Consider the following 19,230-nt stretch of genomic DNA (forward strand, 5'->3'; position numbering starts at 1 on the left):
AGTGCTTTCACATACATTATCTCATTTACATCTCCCCCTCCCCAAATCTTTTGAAGTTATTGCTGTTGAACTTCTTTCATAAATGAGATGATTTTCTCAGGATTGTAAAGCTGATTAGGGACAGAACCAAGATCCAAACCCAAGTATTCTAACACTTGGCACAGTGTCTACGTCTAAGTTGTACATGATTTATTAATCAGCCAAGACATCAAAAGACACTAGAATTTTCTACCTGTTGGTAAGCCATGGTATTGATGAAGATAATATGAGCTTTTTTCCTCACCAAATAAGAACAGTGATCTGAGGTCAGCCTGACATAAAGTTGAGGCAAAAAGCATTCTGGGGGATTTCAGGTTGCTCATACCAAGATCTGGAAAAAGAGAAGTCCAGGTATTTCTGATTGGAGGGATGAAGGTTTTCTACAAAATTTTCCAAAGGTTCAAGGAATAAATTAGTGCAGTGTCACTAAAGGATAACGGTGCAGAATTTACATTGAATGGTTAACAATTCCATGTGAGCATAATACGTTGATTTTGGCAGGGTATTTCTATGCTGTCAGTTTATCTATAGTGTTAAAATATAACCAGCTACAGTTTTTTAATACACCATCTTAAGAAATGTAATTGCTGTACTCCCAAGGAATTAGCTTTTGAGTGTTTTTTTCTAAAGCAAAAGAAACTCGTTTCCATGTTGCTTATTTTGCCACAGAATGGGGGAAATCATAAGCCCTGCTCTTTGAGCATCCAGGCAGAAAACACTAAACAGTTTGATTATACTAACTCTGGAACATTTGTCTCCTTTTCTCTGCTATTATAAAGCAAAGGGGTGAATGTTCCACTGTGACTCTCCTAAATCCTCCTTTTCCAAACAAAAAAGATACCTTCTTCTCTATAGACTATTTTAAGGTCTAAGAATTAAAATTAATTAAGAATACTTCCACCAACTTGAACCATAACACAGGATTAAATTCTGTTCTCCATTCATTTTGCTTAGATTTTTAGGGAGATGCTTTACCTTTAAATAAATGAAAATGTCAAGTGATTGAACAGTTACTCACATTATGACAATGCATAATGCCATTTTTTATGGCACTCTCCAGGTCTGGTATGCATTGACTTTACCAGATGCCCGAATTCTAGTCTTGGTTCTGTGATTGTGTGACCTTGGGTTATTCACAATCTCTGTAGGTCTTAATGTCCTTACTGGTGAAATTGGGGAATAAAGGGTCAGGATTCACTCATTCAACACTAACTGACTACCTATGACAGGTCAGGCATTGTGGCTAGTTTATGATATGTGCTAATGCTTTCTGAGTGAATGGAATAGGAAGAGCAAAGCCGATTAGAACAGCTAGCAAGGAACTTACAAGCAAGTGGGGTGGGAATGAAATTAAAATTAGATTGTAACTGGGTAACGTAAAATAAATACATGCAGAGTATGACATTTATTTTTATGATTCTACAGAGTTACAGTGTGCTTTTTTAGTTTGTGTGAAAAAAAGTATTACCATTTAAATAGAAAATGAACTGACACCATACCATTTCTGCAGAGGGAGATGTAGGTATGTCATATACTTATAGAACTAGATACATAGGATTTATTTTTTTAATATAAATTTATTTATTTTAATTGGAGGCTAATTACTTTACAATATTGTATTGGTTTTGCCATACATCAACATGAATCCACCACGGGTGTACACGTGTTCCCCATCCTGAATCCCCCTCCCACCTCCCTCCCCATACCATCCCTCTGGGTCATCCCAGTGCACTGGCCCTGAGCATCCTGTATCATGCATCAACCCTGGACTGGTGTTTCGTTTCACATATGATATTATACATGTTTCAATGCCATTCTCCCAAATCGTCCCACCCTCACCCTCTCCCACAGAGTCCATAAGACTGTTCTATACATCTGTGTCTCTTTTGCTGTCTCGCATGCAGCGTTATCGTTACCATCTTTCTAAATTCCATATATATGCGTTAGTATACTGTATTGGTGTTTACTGGCTTACTTCACTCTGTATAATAGGCTCCAGTTTCATCCACCTCATTAGAACTGATTCAAATGTATTCTTTTTAATGGCTGAGTAATACTCCATTGTGTATATGTACCACTGCTTTCTTATCCATTCATCTGCTGATGGACATCTAGGTTGCTTCCATGTCCTGGCTATTATAAACAGTGCTGTGATGAACATTGGGGTACACGTGTCTCTTTCAATTCTGGTTTCCTCAGTGTGTATGCCCAGCAGTGGGATTGCTGGGTCATATGGCAGTTCTATTTCCAGTTTTTTAAGGAATCTCCACACTCTTCTCCATAGTGGCTGATCTAGTTTGCATTCCTACCAACAGTGTAAGAGGGTTCCCCTTTCTCCACACCCTCTCCAGTATTTATTGCTTATAGACTTTTGGATAGCCACCATTCTGACTGGCATGAAATGGTACCTCATTGTGGCTTTGATTTGCATTTCTCTGATAATGAGTGATATTGAGCATCTTTTCATGTGTTTGTTAGCCATCTGTATGTCTTCTTTGGAGAAATGTCTGTTTAGTTCTTTGGCCCATTTTTTGATTGGGTCATTTATTTTTCTGGAATTGAGCTGCAGGAGTTGCTTGTATAATTTTGAATTAATTCTTTGTCAGTTGCTTCATTTGCTATTATTTTCTCCCATTCTGAAGGCTGCCTTTTCACCTTGCTAATAGTTTCCTTTGTTGTGCAGAAGCTTTTAATTTTAATTAGGTCCCATTTGTTTACTTTTACTTTTATTTCCAATATTCTGGGAGGTGGGTCATAGAGGATCCTGCTGTGATTTATGTCGGAGAGTGTTTTGCCTGTGTTCTCCTCTAAGAGTTGTATAGTTTCTGGTCTTACATTTAGATCTTTAATCCATTTTGAGTTTATTTTTGTGTATGGTGTTAGAAAGTGTTCTAGTTTCATTCTTTTACAAGTGGTTGACCAGTTTTCCCAGCACCACTTGTTAAAGAGATTGTCTTTTCTCCATTGTATATTCTTGCCTCATTTGTCAAAGATAAGGTGTCCATAGGTACATGGGTTTATCTCTAGGCTTTCTATTTTGTTCCATTGATCTATATTTCTGTCTTTGTGCCAGTACCATCCTGTCTTGATGACTGTGGCTTTGTATTAGAGCCTGAAGACAGGCAGGTTGATTCCTCCAGTTCCATTCTTCTTTCTCAAGATTGCTTTGGCTATTCGAAGTTTTTTGTATTTCCATACAGATTGTGAAATTATTTGTTCTAGCTCTGTGAAAAATACCGTTGGTAGCTTAATAGGGATTGCATTGAATCTATAGATTGCTTTGGGTACTATACTCATTTTCACTGTATTGATTCTTCCAATCCGTGGACACGGTATATTTCTCCATCTATTAGTGTTCTCTTTGATTTCTTTACCCAGTGTTTTATAGTTTTCTATATATAGGTCTTTTGTTTCATTAGGTAGATATATTCCTAAGTATTTTATTCTTTTTGTTGCAATGGTGAATGGAATTGTTTCCTTAATTTCTCTTTCTCTTTTCTCATTATTAGTGTATAGGAATGCAAGGGATTTCTGTGTGTTGATTTTATATCCTGCAACTTTACTATATTCACTGATTAGCTCTAGTAATTTTCTGGTGGAGTCTTTAGGGTTTTCTATGTAGAGGATCATGTCATCTGCAAAGAGTGAGAGTTTTACTTCTTCTTTTCCAATTTGGATTCCTTTTATTTCTTTTTCTGCTCTGATTGCTGTGGCCAAAACTTCCAAAACTGTGTTGAATAGTAGTGGTGAAAGTGGGCACCCTTGTCTTGTTCCTGACTTTAGGGGAAATGCTTTCAATTTTTCACCATTGAGGATAATGTTTGCTGTGGGTTTGTCATGTATAGCTTTTATTATGTTGAGGTATGTTCCTTCTATTCCTGCTTTCTGGAGAGTTTTTGTCATAAATGGATGTTGAATCTTGTCAAAGGCTTTCTCTGCATCTATTGAGATAATCATATGGCTTTTATTTTTCAATTTGTTAATGTGGTGTATTATGTTGATTGATTTGTGGATATTGAAGAAGCCTTGCATGCCTGGGATAAAGCCCACTTGGTCATGATGTATGATCTTTTTAATATGTTGTTGGATTCTGGTTGGTAGAATTTTAAGGATTTTTGCATCTATGTTCATCAGTGATATTGGACTGTAGTTTTCTTTTTTGTGGCATCTTTATCAGGTTCTGGTATTAGGGTGATGGTGGCCTCATAGAATGAGTTTGGAAGTTTACCTTCCTCTGCAATTTTCTGGAAGAGTTTGAGTAGGATAGGTGTTAGCTCTTCTCTAAATTTTTGGTAGAATTCAGCTGTGAAGCCGTCTGGACCTGGGCTTTTGTTTGCTTGAAGATTTCTGATTACAGTTTCAATTTCTGTGCTTGTGATGGGTCTGTTAAGATTTTCTATTTCTTCCTGATTCAGTTTTGGAAAGTTGTACTTTTCTAAGAACTTGTCCATTTCTTCCAAGTTGTCCAGTTTATTGGCATATAATTGCTAAGAGTAGTCTCTTATGATCCTTTGTATTTCTGTGTTGTCTGTTGTGATCTCTCCATTTTCATTTCTAATTTTATTGATTTGATTTTTCTCCCTTTGTTTCTTGATGAATCTGGCTAATGGTTTGTCAATTTGATGTATAGGATTTAATGTGCAGAAAGAACTTGTGTGTCATCTTTTGTCTTTTAGGAGATATATGTTCAGAGTTAGCATAATCAGGCTGCTTTCAACTTAGTTTACAGATGAGAAAACCAAAGCTTAATTCCCACAAAGATCAGAAATAAGCTACGAGTCCTTGCTTTGTCATTACTATTTTATACTGTTCTGGATGTCCTTGTTAATGTACTAAGTCATGAAACTAAAATATTAAAAAAAAATGAGACATGAAACCAAAATAAACCTTTTAGAGAGGAAGAGCAGAGAAAATGTGATTATAAACCTTGAAAATCCATAGAATACCTCTGTAAAACTCAGTAAAATAATTCAGTGAAATGTTGAATTTTGTCACATAATCACTTTTTTTTTAATATTAAGGAAAGCTTCTTTTATTAAAACACATTAAACCAAAGCAATTAAAAATTATCTCATCAATAAAAAGATAAAATGTCTAGGAAGGAATCTGTCAAGCTATGGTGTGGACCTATGTGCAAAAACAAAACAAAACTAAACTATAACTCTTTACCAATAAAAGTACTTTTTAAAAGTTGAACTCCTCGGAAGAGTTATCCTTCTTTAAGTGGTATTTATTATAAAATATTCATTCTTTTCAAATAATTGAGTTTAATATAAATTTAATAAAAGTCTCAAGTAAGTTTTATGAGAAAGTTGATACAGTGATTCTAAAGTTTATTTGATGAACACATTAATTTTATCAAGAGGTATAAATTAGTGATTACAGATAAGAATTTTTTTAAAAGAAGAGAATGAAGATTTTCTTACCTCATATGCCAAATTTTATGAAGCTACAATAATGAAAACATGAGATAAATTAAATCACACATTAAGGAACAAAATTGAAATACCCGAAACAGATTCTAGTTAGGAAGTAATCTTTATGTGACATGGAGTCATCTTAACACAATAGGGGAAAGGATTCATTGTTCAACAAATAGTGATGAATACATTTGGTAAAAATTGAAATTAGCTTCTCATATGCATGTCATACTTCAGAAAATTCTAATTGCGAGAAAGAATTAAATGTGGAAAAAATTAAAAAACTGGAAGAAAAGTATAGATATCTGTATATATATATATAATCTTGCCATAGGGAAGGCTTATCTAAGCAAAAATTCCCCCAAAGAAGCTATAAGCAGAAACTGTAAACCATTGATAAATTTGATTGATTAAAAAGGGAGAAGTTCTTTGTGTCAAAAATAGTGGAAACAGAAATAAAAGATGAATGATAAACTGTGTATCTTATTGATATAATGTATATAGATATATATTCCATATATATAAATCAATAAGAAATACACTAATACCTGAATAGGAAAGATGAACTAGGAAGGCAATGCAATTAGATAATTCCAGGAAGACATATAACTGGCCAATAAAACTTGAAACAGATATTCAATTCATTGATAAGAAAAGAAATGCAATAAACAGTAATAAGATGCCATTTGATTTGGCATAGACTAAAAGATAATTTTCAATAATCTAATGGTAGAAACTTACATTGTTGTAATTTTTTTGAAAGTTAATCTGGCCTTGTGTATGACAAAGACTGAAAAATATTATACTCTTGGCTTTAGAAATTCCACTTCTGGAACTGGAAAGTCATAAATCACCACTAGATCATAAGACAATGCTCTTTTTCTGGTAAATGGGCAAAGTAATATGACAATACACCCTGTTTTTACTCAATATCTACTATGGTTCGCTTAGTGCTTCATGGAGGGACTCCTTTTTACCTCTTTTGGTAAAATGAAGCCGCATCAAATAACTGGTAGGCTACACAAGAAATCTCCACTGGGCCTGGGCCTGTTTAATGTAAATAGAGAAGCATGGAACTTTCCTGAAGGCTTTATGCCAAGTCAGCCCATTGTTTCAAGGTGCTACAAGGAAATGACTTTGAACATTTTCTGCTGACATGTCTCGGAAGATCACTAGGACCTTGAAACAGAGCATTCACATTTTCTTCTAAACTCTGAAGACATTAGCAGACTTCTTGCTTTGGTAAAGCTTTTTATGTTCTGAGATTGATGGAGTATTTCTCTCTTTTTTTCCATTTAAATGGATGAAAGTGTGGAAGTAATTCGTCTGGGACACAGTTATTTTATAAACTGGGATCGGAAGATGTATTACTCCAGGAAGGCAACACCTGCTGAAGCTCGAACGACCACTCTCAATGAGGAGCTAGGCCAGATTGAATATGTTTTCTCTGACAAGACTGGCACCCTCACTCAAAACATCATGACTTTTAAAAAATGTTCCATTAATGGGAGAATCTATGGTAAGATACACCTTTCCTTTTTGTTGTTATTGTTAACAGTCCTAAAAAAATTAAGAAACCCTATTTTTTTTAAATAAAAAAATCTCTGGCTTTCTTATTAATATGGAGACCACCAGCATCCACCAGAGTGGTCGGCACATAATAAACACTTGCTAAATATTTATTGGGTGAATGTTGAATAATTCAAATAAAGCTTTGGATCTGTTACCATTCATGTAACCCCATGAGGGTTAGTTTAGATACTGTCCAAGGCTCCTTTTGTTGCTAAAACTGTGTGATCTGTGGTGCTTAATAGACTCATATTCCAGGGAGGAGGAGTTCTTCAGAGCCTGATTTATCTCAACGAAAGCAGTATTTTATACTTGCTTCCTAACAGCCCTCAATTGATGTTAGTGTCTGTGTTTATAAGAATTTATGACTCATTCCTGAAAATTCACACTGCACAGGGTTACCTTTAGTGGTCAGACAACCTGTTTCATCAATATTGAGTTCCTATTTGTATGCTTTTGTTAGGATACCTGCTCTGTTGGGGATTATCAGCCTTTCTAGTTAGTTACATGTGACCCTTGTCACCCCGACTTAGTCCAGTTGGCAGTTCCTTCTGAGAGCACGGAAGCTCTCCAGAGGGCTCCTGTCAGGTTCCTCTGGATTCCCAGTATCACTTCACTGAACTCGAGTGTCCAGTTTCTCAGTACAAAAATCTCAGGAAGTAAAGAAAATCCAAGAGAGAGAGAGAAACCTTTCCTTTGTCTCCTGATGGGAAACTTCACACATTGCCAAATATTTTAAAGTAAGATTTGATCCTGAGCAAAACTGAGAAATATAAGTTGATTTTCATGCTCTCCTGTCTTTTGACCTCCCTCTGCTATTCCACTCCCCATAACCCCTGGTTGCCATGGTTTCCTCACTTCTCTTCTGTCCACACCTGCCCCACCTTTCTCTGGTAGTAGACCAGATAATATTCAACCTGGACTTCCACACGGCCTAAGTTACATTGTGCATTTTTCTTACATCACTATTAATATTATGAAGATGCTAAATAAAATAGAACATTTTCTTAAAATTTTTTCTTTTGATATTATTTTCAGACGCTTTTGATAAATACAACCCAGGAGCAGTTTAAATGAAAAATATTTTGTTGGAGTATTGGAGTCATTTTGAATTTTGTAGGCCTTTTGTATTCTTTTGCCATGGCACTTATTGGTAATATAATAGAAACAATATCACTTCTAGGAAATTATCCTAAGGAAACTTTAAGACATTGGGACCAAGATTTATTTGAAATATGTTTGTCACTGATGCTAAAGCTGAAACTCCAATACTTTGGCCACCTGATGCAAAGAGTTCACTCACTGGAAAAGACTCTGATGCTGGGAGGGATTAGGGGCAGGAGGAGAAGGGGACAACAGAGGATGAGGTGGCTGGATGGCATCACTGACTTGATGGACATGAGTTTGAGTGAACTCCGGGAGGTGGTGATGGACAGGGAGGCCTGGCGTGCTGCAATTCATGGGGTCTCAAAGAGTCGGACATGACTGAGCGGCTGAACTGAACTGATGTTTGTCACAGGGGCTGTTATTAGAAAAGTCCCTGGATTTTCACAATATATATATCCCAAGATCTTTGCAAATCTCCAAATTTACAAATCCTATGATATTCAGTTCAGTTCAGTTCAGTCGCTCAGTCGTGTCCAACTCTGCGACCCCATGAATCGCAGCACGCCAGGCCTCCCTGTCCATCACCAACTCCTGGATTTCACCCAAACTAATGTGTATTGAGTCGGTGATGCCATCCAACCATCTCATCCTCTGTCGTCCCCTTCTCCTCCTGCCCCCAATCCCTCCCAGCATCAGGGTCTTTTCCAATGAGTCAACTCTTCTCATGAGGTGGCCAAAGTATTCAGCCTCAGCATCAGTCCTTCCAATGAACACCCAGGACTGGTCTCCTTTAGGATGGACTGGTTGGATCTCCTTGCAGTCCAAGGGACTTGCAAGAGTCTTCTCCAGCACCACAGTTCAAAAGCACCAATTCTGCGCTCAGCTTTCTTCACAGTCCGACTCTCACATATATTCATGACCACTGGAAAAACCATAGCCTTGACTAGATGGATCTTTGTTGGCAAAGTAATATCTCTGCTTTTTAGTATGCTATCTAGGTTGGTCATAACTTTGCTTCCAAGGAGTAAGCATCTTTTTATTTCATGGCTGCTATCACCATCTGCAGTGATTTTGGAGCCCCCCACAATAAAGTCTGACACTGTTTCCATTGTTTCCCCATCTATTTCCCATGAAGTGATGGGACCAGATGCCATGATCTTTGAGAGCTTGTAATTTCCCTCATAAAAGGCAGGAAAGTAACTGAAAGATTTAACAACCCCTTTAGACCTTTAATTTATAAAGCCTTTCCAATTTATAATGTCAGTAAAATATATTCTTACTAAAGAACTCATAGATTGTTCCAGAATCATTTTTCCCCCATACAGTTGGTCTTGTTTATGCCATAGATCCAGGCCTTGGGAAATTTTTATAGTCCATTCTTATTTACCTAAAGCTCTGTTTTCTTTCTCAGATCTATCATTTTCTTAGACTTGAGTTTTTCTTTGCTTCATCACCAGCCTTATGAAGAGGCTTTCTTTGAGAACACCATTTTACACAAAGAGAGTTTGTTTGCTTTTATCATTTATCAGAGTTATAGCATAGGGGGTAATGAGTAGAATATAACTATGGTGAGTTTGGTATTTAAATTCCAGGTGCTGGGTGAGGTTCATTCACTAGCTCAGGGATTCCTCCCATATAGCAGCCTCACTGTATTCTAGATTTATACCTGAGCCCCAGAAAAACCACCAGTAACTCTTTATTAGTGCTTTTTTGGGTCATACTCTTGTATGGTGAGGGGCTTCTCAGGTGGTGTTAGTGGCAAAGAACCTGCAGGAGATGTAAGAGATGCCATGTCGATCCCTGGGTTGGGAAAATCCCTTTCAGGAGGGCATGGCAACCCACTCCTGTGGTTCTTGTCTGGAGAGTCCCCCTGGGCAAAAAAGCCCGTCAGGCTGTGGTCCAAAGGGTTGCACATAACTGAAGCGACTTAGTATGCATGTTTGTATTGAATAGTGAAAAGAGAGAGATTTGAATTAAAAACCTACTATGGGCTTCCCTGGTGGCTCGGAGGATAAAGAATCTGCCTTTATGCAGGAGACTTGAGTTCAATCCCTGGGTTCGGAAGATCCCCTGAAGAAGGGAATGACAACCCACTCCAGTATTCTTGCCTGGAGAATTCCATGAACAGAGCAGCCTGTTGGGCTACAGTCCACAGCGTCACAAATAGTCATACACGACTGAGTGACTAACACTACTACTATATACTATGCTGACTTTTTAGTCTTAGTTGAATCATGTGGGAGATCAGGGCTCGATCCCTGGGTTGAGAGGTGCCCCTGGAGAAGGGAATGGCTTCCCACTCCAGTATTCTGGCCTGGAGAATTCCATGGGCTGTATAGTCCATGGGGTTGCACAGAGTTGGATGCAACTGAGTGACTTTCACATGTCACTTTATATTCTGTTCTTCAGTTCTGTCATCCATAAAACAGGAATGAAAATTTTTTTTTAAGATTTTCATTTCTGTTTTAAAAATCCCTGTATTTTCCAATATATTTGTAATAAGTACATATTGGCTGTATATTAAGAATAGTTACTTTTAAATGTTTGGCGCATGGGTGGCTATGTTCTCTGACTACAGAAGGCTCTAACATTGTCTAATGTTTACATGCTAATTTGACCTTGCCATTACAGATATTAAAGATGTGTCTGGCCCAGACCAATATAGACAAAGATGTACTCACCACACTATAGCACTGATGAGAGTTGGTCTGTCTTGCATACCATTTTGGATTCCCCAACAGTGTGTACAAAGTGAAAGACAAAAACTTGCCTTGTGCAAACATCATAGATAATGTAACAACAGAATGATAAAATTTACAGAAAAACAGAATTATGACTTATTTTGTATTAATGTGTACTGATTTTAGTTCTGTTTTGGGCAAATGAATATCTTTCTGTGTTAATTGCCATGTCTAGTGTTACTGTTTAAGTTTGAACTCATAATGTTCTCTAGTAGTGGTGCTTTAATAAACAAGTATATTTCTTCAAACTAAATGTGTAAATCTAGTTTCAATTTCATCTATTTTTAATTCTCAGTTTTGGTTTTGGCAGGTGAAGTGCATGATGACCTGGGTCAGAAGACTGACATGACTAAGGTGTGGAGGTGATTAAGTTCATTCTTACTTTTAATTTCAAATTGTACATACTTTAAAAAAATGATGAGTTCCTAGAAGCCTAATTTCCACTATGACCAGATTATATACTTAATATGTAACTTAAAAAAAAAAGATTCGTATGGTTCAAACTTCCTTCCTATCCAGGTTTCCCAATCACAGAGTTCACTGTCTTTTTTCCCCCTCTGTTAGAGATATTTATTATATACAATCAAATATATTTCTCAATTTTTTACATAGGTGGTAGTGAACTATACTTATTGCACTTAACTTTCTTCCTTAGCAGTGATCAAGATCCTTCTATATCAGTGGGAAAAAAAGGGCTCCCTAATTCTTTTTATGGTGAATAATAGTTTATTATATTGATGTTTCTTAAATTATCTAAGGAGGTAGGAATGGACATTCATAATATTTTCAACATTTTGCTTGTAAAGGAAATGCAACAAAAGTAACCATGTATACATGTTATATCACATGGATCCTATACTTAACAAGTTCCATTTCTAGAAATGGGATTGCTAAGTCAAAATGTATGTGTATTTGTAATTTGATCAATATTTCCAAATTGCCCTTTTTAGAATTTGTACTAATTTACCCTGTCACAAGCAATGTATAAGAATGCCTGCTTTCTCCTACCCTCACCAACACATGTTTTATCCATTTTTTTATTTTTTAAATTAATTTTTGTTGGAATATAGTTGATTTACAATGTTGTATTAGTTTCTGCTATACAGCAAAGTGAATCAGTTATATGTATACATTTGTCCACCAATTTACCCTGTCACAAGCAATGTACAAGAGTGTCTGCTTTCTCCTACTTTCACTAGCACAGTCAAAGTTTTTGATTTTTGACAAGACTATTTAAAAAGTCACTTTGATGTATAGGAGAAATTAAGCACAACATTGTAAATCAACTGTACTTCAACTAATCTCAAAAATATACAAGCAACTCCTACAGCTCAACTCCAGAAAAATAAATGACTCAATCAAAAAATGGGCCAAAGAACTAAATAGACATTTCTCCAAAGAAGACATACAGATGGCTAACAAACACATGAAAAGATGCTCAACATCACTCATTATCAGAGAAATGCAAATCAAAACCACTATGAGGTACCATTTCAAGCCAGTCAGAATGGCTGCAATCCAAAAATCTACAAGCAATAAATGCTGGAGAGGGTGTGGAGAAAAGGGAACTCTCTTACACTGTTGGTGGGAATGCAAACTAGTACAGCCACTATGGAGAACAGTGTGGAGATTCCTTAAAAAACTGGAAATAGAACTGCCTTATGATCCAGCAATCCCACTGCTGGGCATACACACTGAGGAAACCAGAAGGGAAAGAGACACGTGTACCCCAATGTTCATTGCAGCACTGTTTATAATAGCCAGGACATGGAAGCAACCTAGATGCCCATCAGCAGATGAATGGATAAGAAAGCAGTGGTACATATACACAATGGAGTATTACTCAGCCATTAAAAAGAATACATTTGAATCAGTTCTAATGAGGTGGATGAAACTGGAGCCTATTATACAGAGTGAAGTAAGTCAGAAAGAAAAACACCAATACAGTATACTAACGCATATATACGGAATTTAGAAAGATGGTAACAATAACCCTGTATACGAGACAGCAAAAGAGACACTGATGTATAGATCAGTCTTATGGACTCTGTGGGAGAGGGAGAGGGTGGGAAGATTTGGGAGAATGACATTGAAACATGTATAATATCATGTATGAAACGAGTCACCAGTCCAGGTTCGATGCACGATACTGGATGCTTGGGGCTGGTGCACTGGGACGACCCAGAGGGATGGTATGGGGAGGGAGGAGGGAGGAGGGTTCAGGATGGGGAACACATGTATACCTGTGGTGGATTCGTTTCAATATTTGGCAAAACCAATACAATATTGTTAAGTTTAAAAATAAAATAAAATTAAAAAAATAAACAGGGTGACAATTAAAAAAAAACTGTACTTCAATAAAGTAAAAAAAATTTGTTCTCTCCCTTTTTTGTACAAGAATTTTTGGTTATTAATTTCCCTTTGAACACTGCTTTAGTTTTTTTTTTAATTTTTTTTTTAAATTTTATTTTATTTTTAAACTTTACAATATTGTATTAGTTTTATTACATGGATTTTGGCCTGTAATATCTTTATTTTTGTTATATCAGTTTGAATATCCACAATGAACCATGAGAAGAACTAAACATTTTGAAGAGGTTGGGACCCCTCCTGCCTTACAATATTTTTAATAAAAGAATAGATTTGTATTTCTACTTTGGGGGATTTATTCAGGTTTTCTTTGTGCCTTAATATGATCAATTGTTGTCAGTGTTCCAGGGTCCTTAAAATGAAAGTTGATGTATTTTCTGTCTTCAAGGTATAAAATTAGCTGTATTGTCATTTAATTCTACCTTGTTAATTATATTATTTAGGTCTTCTATCTCATTTTTTATCTATGTTATTTGTTTGGATTAAAGAGGTTAATAAAGCGTTCTGATAATTTCTCTCTCTCTCTAGCTCTCCTGTATAGCCTGAAGTCTTCATTTTTGAGTATTGATGCTCTTGTGAGGTGCATTGATGTTCATAGTAGTTATATTTTTATCATGAATGTGCTCTTATCTGATTAATTTTCCTTGTCTTGGATGCAACCTTATTTGATATTAAGATTATGTCTCCTGGTTAACTTTTGATTTGCATTTGCCCACATTTTTTTTTCAATATTCCTGAATAACTTTGTTTTAGATATGTCTCTTAAGAATGTACAGCATAGGATTGGCTTTTACTTTACATGCAATTTTTTTAGTAAGCAAGTTAGGGCCATTACATTGGATCTATTAAATATTTTAGATTATACTTTATAATTTTTAATAATTCTCTATATGGATTCTACAGACTATGTGTTTGCTTCTCTTACAGTATTTGGGAAAATATTTCATTGTTTCTGCACTGTATACTTTCAAGAGTTTGTGTAATACTCTTAATTCTTTTTTTGTAAGGAGTATCTATCAATTTCCTAATATGAAAAATGGTAAAATTATTATGTTTATCTTTCTTTCCCTCATATTTTCCTACTATTTTTATTAATGATGCATTTTAATCTTAAGTGTACATAGATTTCTCTTAGTTGATTTGAGTTTTTAAATGGTATCTTCTGACCTTCAAATACTAAAATGAGGACATCAGGATCTTCTAATTTTTAAGCAGTTTTTCTATGTAGTCAATGTATATAGCATATACATTTTGTTTTATAATACTAATCTGTTTCTTTTATATTTAGTTCTTCAGGTAATAAGATTCAGTACTTACCACTAACTACTTTTCCCTTTCCCACTGTTTTTCCAGTTATCTTTTATTTGGCTGAAATATATCTTCCAGTTTCAAGAAGGGTTCATGAGAAATAGCAGTTCAGAATTATCTGTTGACTTAATCATTGAATGACATTACTAAATTCATTGATTAGCTCTAGTAGTTTTCTCTTGGAGAAGGCAATGGCACCCCACTCCAGTACTCTTGCCTGGAAAATCCCATGGACACAGGAGCCTGGTAGGCTGCAGTCCATGGGGTCACTAAGAGTCAGACACAACTGAGCGACTTTACTTTCACGCTTCACTTTCATGCATTGGAGAAGGAAATGGCAACCCACTCCAGTGTTCTTGTCTAGAGAATCCCAGGGACGGGGGAGCCTGGTGGGCTGCCGTCTATGGGGTCACACAGAGTCGGACACGACTGAAGCGACTCAGCAGCAGTAGTTTTCTGGTAGCATCTTTAGGACTTTGTGTGTACAGATCATGTCATCTACAAATAGTGACAGTTTTACTTCTTTTCCAATTTATATTCCTTCTATTTATTTTTCTAGTCTGACAGGCTGTAATCTTTACGAGTCATGGTTTCTTCCCTAGGTGTCAGGGGGAGGGGGTTTAGGGAATTCTAAGGCCAGTGTATATTTTACTTCATACTAGTGAGTTGACCAATTTTTTCTCCTATTGGGTAGTTGGTTTTAAATTTTCTTACATGAACAAAACAATCTTTGATTAAAGTAAGTCTCTATGATTCTGAAATAAACACAGCTAATGGACTACCTTGTATACTGGCATGTATTCTCAAGTACTTGGATATATTAAGTGTTATATTTAAAATATTATTTTGCAGTCTCCAAGACAAAGTGTATTTGAAAAGTATTTTCTCATCAGTTGTTCTTGCAAAGACCTTATCACACGTCTAGTCCTTCGAGTAATAAACTGTCAAAAATTAGTAGTACATTTTATGCTTTTCATCAGTCAGTGAATTAACAAAGATCTTATTTAATATTAAAATTATCTTCTGTTTTGTTCTATCTTTAATCCTATTTCTTTCATTTTTGTGATCAACAAATTTTGAAGTGGACAGTAAACTAATATGAGCACAGTGTGTACTGCAGATCTCTAGAACTTTTTCACCTTGTACATCTGAAACTGTAGTTTCTCATTGAACTGCAATGCCCCACTTCCCCATTCTTTTAGTCTTGGAAACTACTGTTTTACACTCAGTTTCTGTGAGTTTTACTGTGTTAGATATCTTATATAAATAGAATTATGCAATATTTATTCTTTTGTGAGTGATTTATTTCTTTTAATGTAATGCCCTCAAGGTTCATTCATGTTGCAGCATAAAGACAAGGTTCCTTTTTTATGGCTGAATAATATTCTTTGTGTGTGTGTGTGTGTATGTGTGTATATATAGATATATAAAAACACATATTCTTTATTCATCATTTGATGGATGTTTTATTTTTGTTTCTGAAGTGAAGTGAAAGTGTTAGTCACTTAGTCATGTCTGACTCTTTGTGGCCCCCATGGACTGTACCCTGTCAGGCTCCTCTGTCCATGGAATTCTCCAGGCAAGAATACTGGAGTGGGTAGCCATTCCCTTCTCCAGGGGATCTTTCCAACCCAGGGATCAAACCCAGGTCTCCTGCACTGCAGGCAGATTCTTTATCATCTGAACCACTAGGGAAGCCCTATGTTGTTTCTGCTGCTGCTGCTGCTAAGTCGCTTCAGTCGCATCTGACTGTGCAACCCCATAGACGGCAGCCTACCAGGCTCCTCTGTCCCTGGGATTCTCCAGGCAAGAACACTGGAATGGGCTGCCATTTCCTTCTCCAATGCATGAAAGTGAAAAATGAAAGTGAAGTCCCTCAGTCGTGTCCGACTCAGTGACCCCATGGACCGCGGCCTACCAGGCTCCCCTGTCCATGGGATTTTCCAGGCAAGAGTTCTGGAGTGGGGTGCCATTGTTTTCTCCAATGTTGTTTCTACCTTTTGGCTATTGTGAATTATGCTGCAGTGAATGTGTGAGTACAAGTATCTCAAGATCCTGATTTTAATTCTGTCATAATATTTTTTTTACTTTATTTATTTATTTTTTTAATTTAATTTTTTATTCTGGCACAGTGCCCATATAAAATTGGCCATCATAACCATTTAAAAGTGTACAGTTCAATGGTATGAAGTACATTCATATTATCATCACCCTTGTCTATCTCCAGAACTCTTTTTTTTTGTCTTTTTTTAATTTTTTAATTTTATTTTTTAACTTTACAATATTGTATTGGTTTTGCCATATATCGAAATGAATCTGCCACAGGTATACATGTGTTCCCCATCCTGAACCCTCCTCCCTCCTCCCTCCCCATATCATCCCTCTGGGTCGTCCCAGTGCACCAGCCCCAAGCATCCAGTATCATGCATTGAACCTGGGCTGGCATAATTCTGTCATAATATTTTGCAGTTACTTTAGTGAGATCAGAGAAGTACTCAGTAATCAAACACATTAATATTTTTATATCTTGAAATACTAATTCATGCTAAGTAAGGTTCGTCTAGTCAAGCTATGGTTTTTCCTGTGGTCATGTATGGATGTGAGAGTTGGACTGTGAAGAAGGCTGAGTGCCAAAGTATTGATGCTTTTGAACTGTGGTGTTGGAGAAGACTCTTGAGAGTCCCTTGGACTGCAAGGAGATCCAACCAGTCCATTCTGAAGGAGATCAGCCCTGGAATTTCTTTGAAAGGAATGATGCTAAAGCTGAAACTCCAGTACTTTGGGCACCTCATGCGAAGAGTTAACTCATTGGAAAAGACTCTGATGCTGGGAGGGATTGAGGGCAGGAGGAGAAGGGGACGACAGAGGATGAGATGGCTGGATGGCATCACTGACTCAATGGAAGTGAGTCTGAGTGAACTCCGGGAGTTGGTGATGGACAGGGAGGCCTGTTGGTGATGGACAGGGAGGCCTGGCGTGCTGCGATTCATGGGGTTGCAAAGAGTCAGACATGACTGAGTGACTGAACTGAACTGAACTGATACTTTAAAAGGTCTATAATTATGCACATACTATTCCAGGTCAGATATTGCTGCCAAAATGAGTTCAAGTCAGGTCAAGTTTTTCCATCAAGTAGGTTTTGAAATCAACTTTTAATTTTTAGGGCTTCTTTGTATTTTAGAGTTGAAGTAAATATTTGAGAATTTGTATAGCCATTGGATTTTTTTCTTCCCCATATGCTTTTGGAAGGTTTATTGCTCTGGTAATGAAGGCTTACATGGCTCTGAAATGAGAAGATGATATTTAACAGTAATGAGGAAACAAAGCCATTTTAGTGCCAGGCTTTGGAGGCTGAAAAGTCATACAAACTCTAAAAATACTTAGAGGAAGTGTTTTTGAATTTTAAAAGACTTTTGTTGGAATGAAGTCTACAGTTTTGTTGTTGTTGTTCTCCTACAGAAAAAAGAGACTGTGGGTTTCTCAGTCAGCCCTCAAGCAGACAGAACATTTCAATTTTTTGACCACCATTTGATGGAATCCATTGAACTGGGTGATCCCAAAGTGCATGAATTCCTTAGGTTACTTGCACTCTGCCACACTGTAATGTCAGAGGAAAATAGTGCAGGTAAGTGCAAAGTGTGTCTGAGTCTCGTTTTTTAAATAGGTATATTTTCATTGAAATGTTTGGAATTGGAAGGATTTTCTAATCCAAAATACAGCATTGCACAAGGGCTTTACCTATTACTAGCTTTTCTTTGTATTTATTTGTATACTGAATGTTTTCTAAAAGTATGGAGAGACTTAAAAGAAAAAAAAAATTAGGAACAGTAAAAAGATGAGGGCCTAGATAAACCAGTTAAAAGGGATACTTTTTTTTTTATGACTGAACACCGTATTTGCATACAACAATGCTTAAACTGATCTTTGTAATACTAATGCCAATAATGACATTTTTATTTGAGGATATCACAGTGCCTTTAAGTAAATTTTTTTTATCTCTACTTTCATTTATTTCATTTTTTAAGTTCTATTTAAATAGCTATCTGATTTTATTTTAATATTTTCTTAGATCTCTTTGAGGATATTAATTATTCTTAATTTGAAATCTTTTGTTTCCTCTGCTGTTTCATTTTATGAAATGTTGTTTTTAGAGTTCTGTGTCTAACTTTCATGTTGTTCTCAAATGTTTTATTGTTTGTTATTGCCTGTTCTTATTTGTGTTTGAGCATCCCAGTTTGCCTCTTGGTGAATGTAGGTTCTGATAACGGCCTGTCTCCCAAGATTGTTGGGGAGAGTCACAAAATATTGCTCGTCTTCTGGGCATGGAGTTTCCTGCTTCCTGGAGTTCATATGATACCTGGGCTTAACTTATTTTTTCAAATCTAGTGCTAGGATTCTGTGTCAGAACTCTCATTTCAGAGAAAGTTGTGCTTAAGGTCTGGCCTAAAAGAAAGTATCACAGTCATGGACTCTCTTTCTTTTGTTAATTAATTTCTCTAATCTGTATGGGATTCTAAAGCTATTTCTGGCTGTTTTCAGCTTTGGTCTCCAGCCCCAGCATGAAAACCATAAAAGGTTCCTTAGGTGGATTGTGTACTTAGTGTAAAAGAACATTTTCAAGGTTTCATCTTGAGGCAAATATCACTGTCGCCTGTTGTTGGAAGGAAGTTGGCAGG

General features: G+C 36.4%; 1 protein-coding gene across 8 annotated transcripts in view; it reads left to right on the forward strand.

The window, feature by feature from the left end:
* ATP8B4 (ATPase phospholipid transporting 8B4 (putative)) overlaps positions 1-19,230 on the forward strand; it is a 342,280-nt gene that overhangs the window by 232,889 nt on the left and 90,161 nt on the right. For all 8 annotated transcript variants that reach the window (XM_010809391.4, XM_010809390.4, XM_015473206.3 and 5 more), the window contains 3 exons: positions 6,770-6,978; positions 11,187-11,230; positions 18,014-18,179. In XM_010809391.4, coding sequence (XP_010807693.1) covers positions 6,770-6,978; positions 11,187-11,230; positions 18,014-18,179 — 419 coding nt within the window. The remainder of the gene's footprint in view (positions 1-6,769; positions 6,979-11,186; positions 11,231-18,013; positions 18,180-19,230) is intronic.

Source organism: Bos taurus, chromosome 10 (assembly GCF_002263795.3).
Source record: "Bos taurus isolate L1 Dominette 01449 registration number 42190680 breed Hereford chromosome 10, ARS-UCD2.0, whole genome shotgun sequence".
Lineage (NCBI taxonomy): Eukaryota > Metazoa > Chordata > Mammalia > Artiodactyla > Bovidae > Bos > Bos taurus.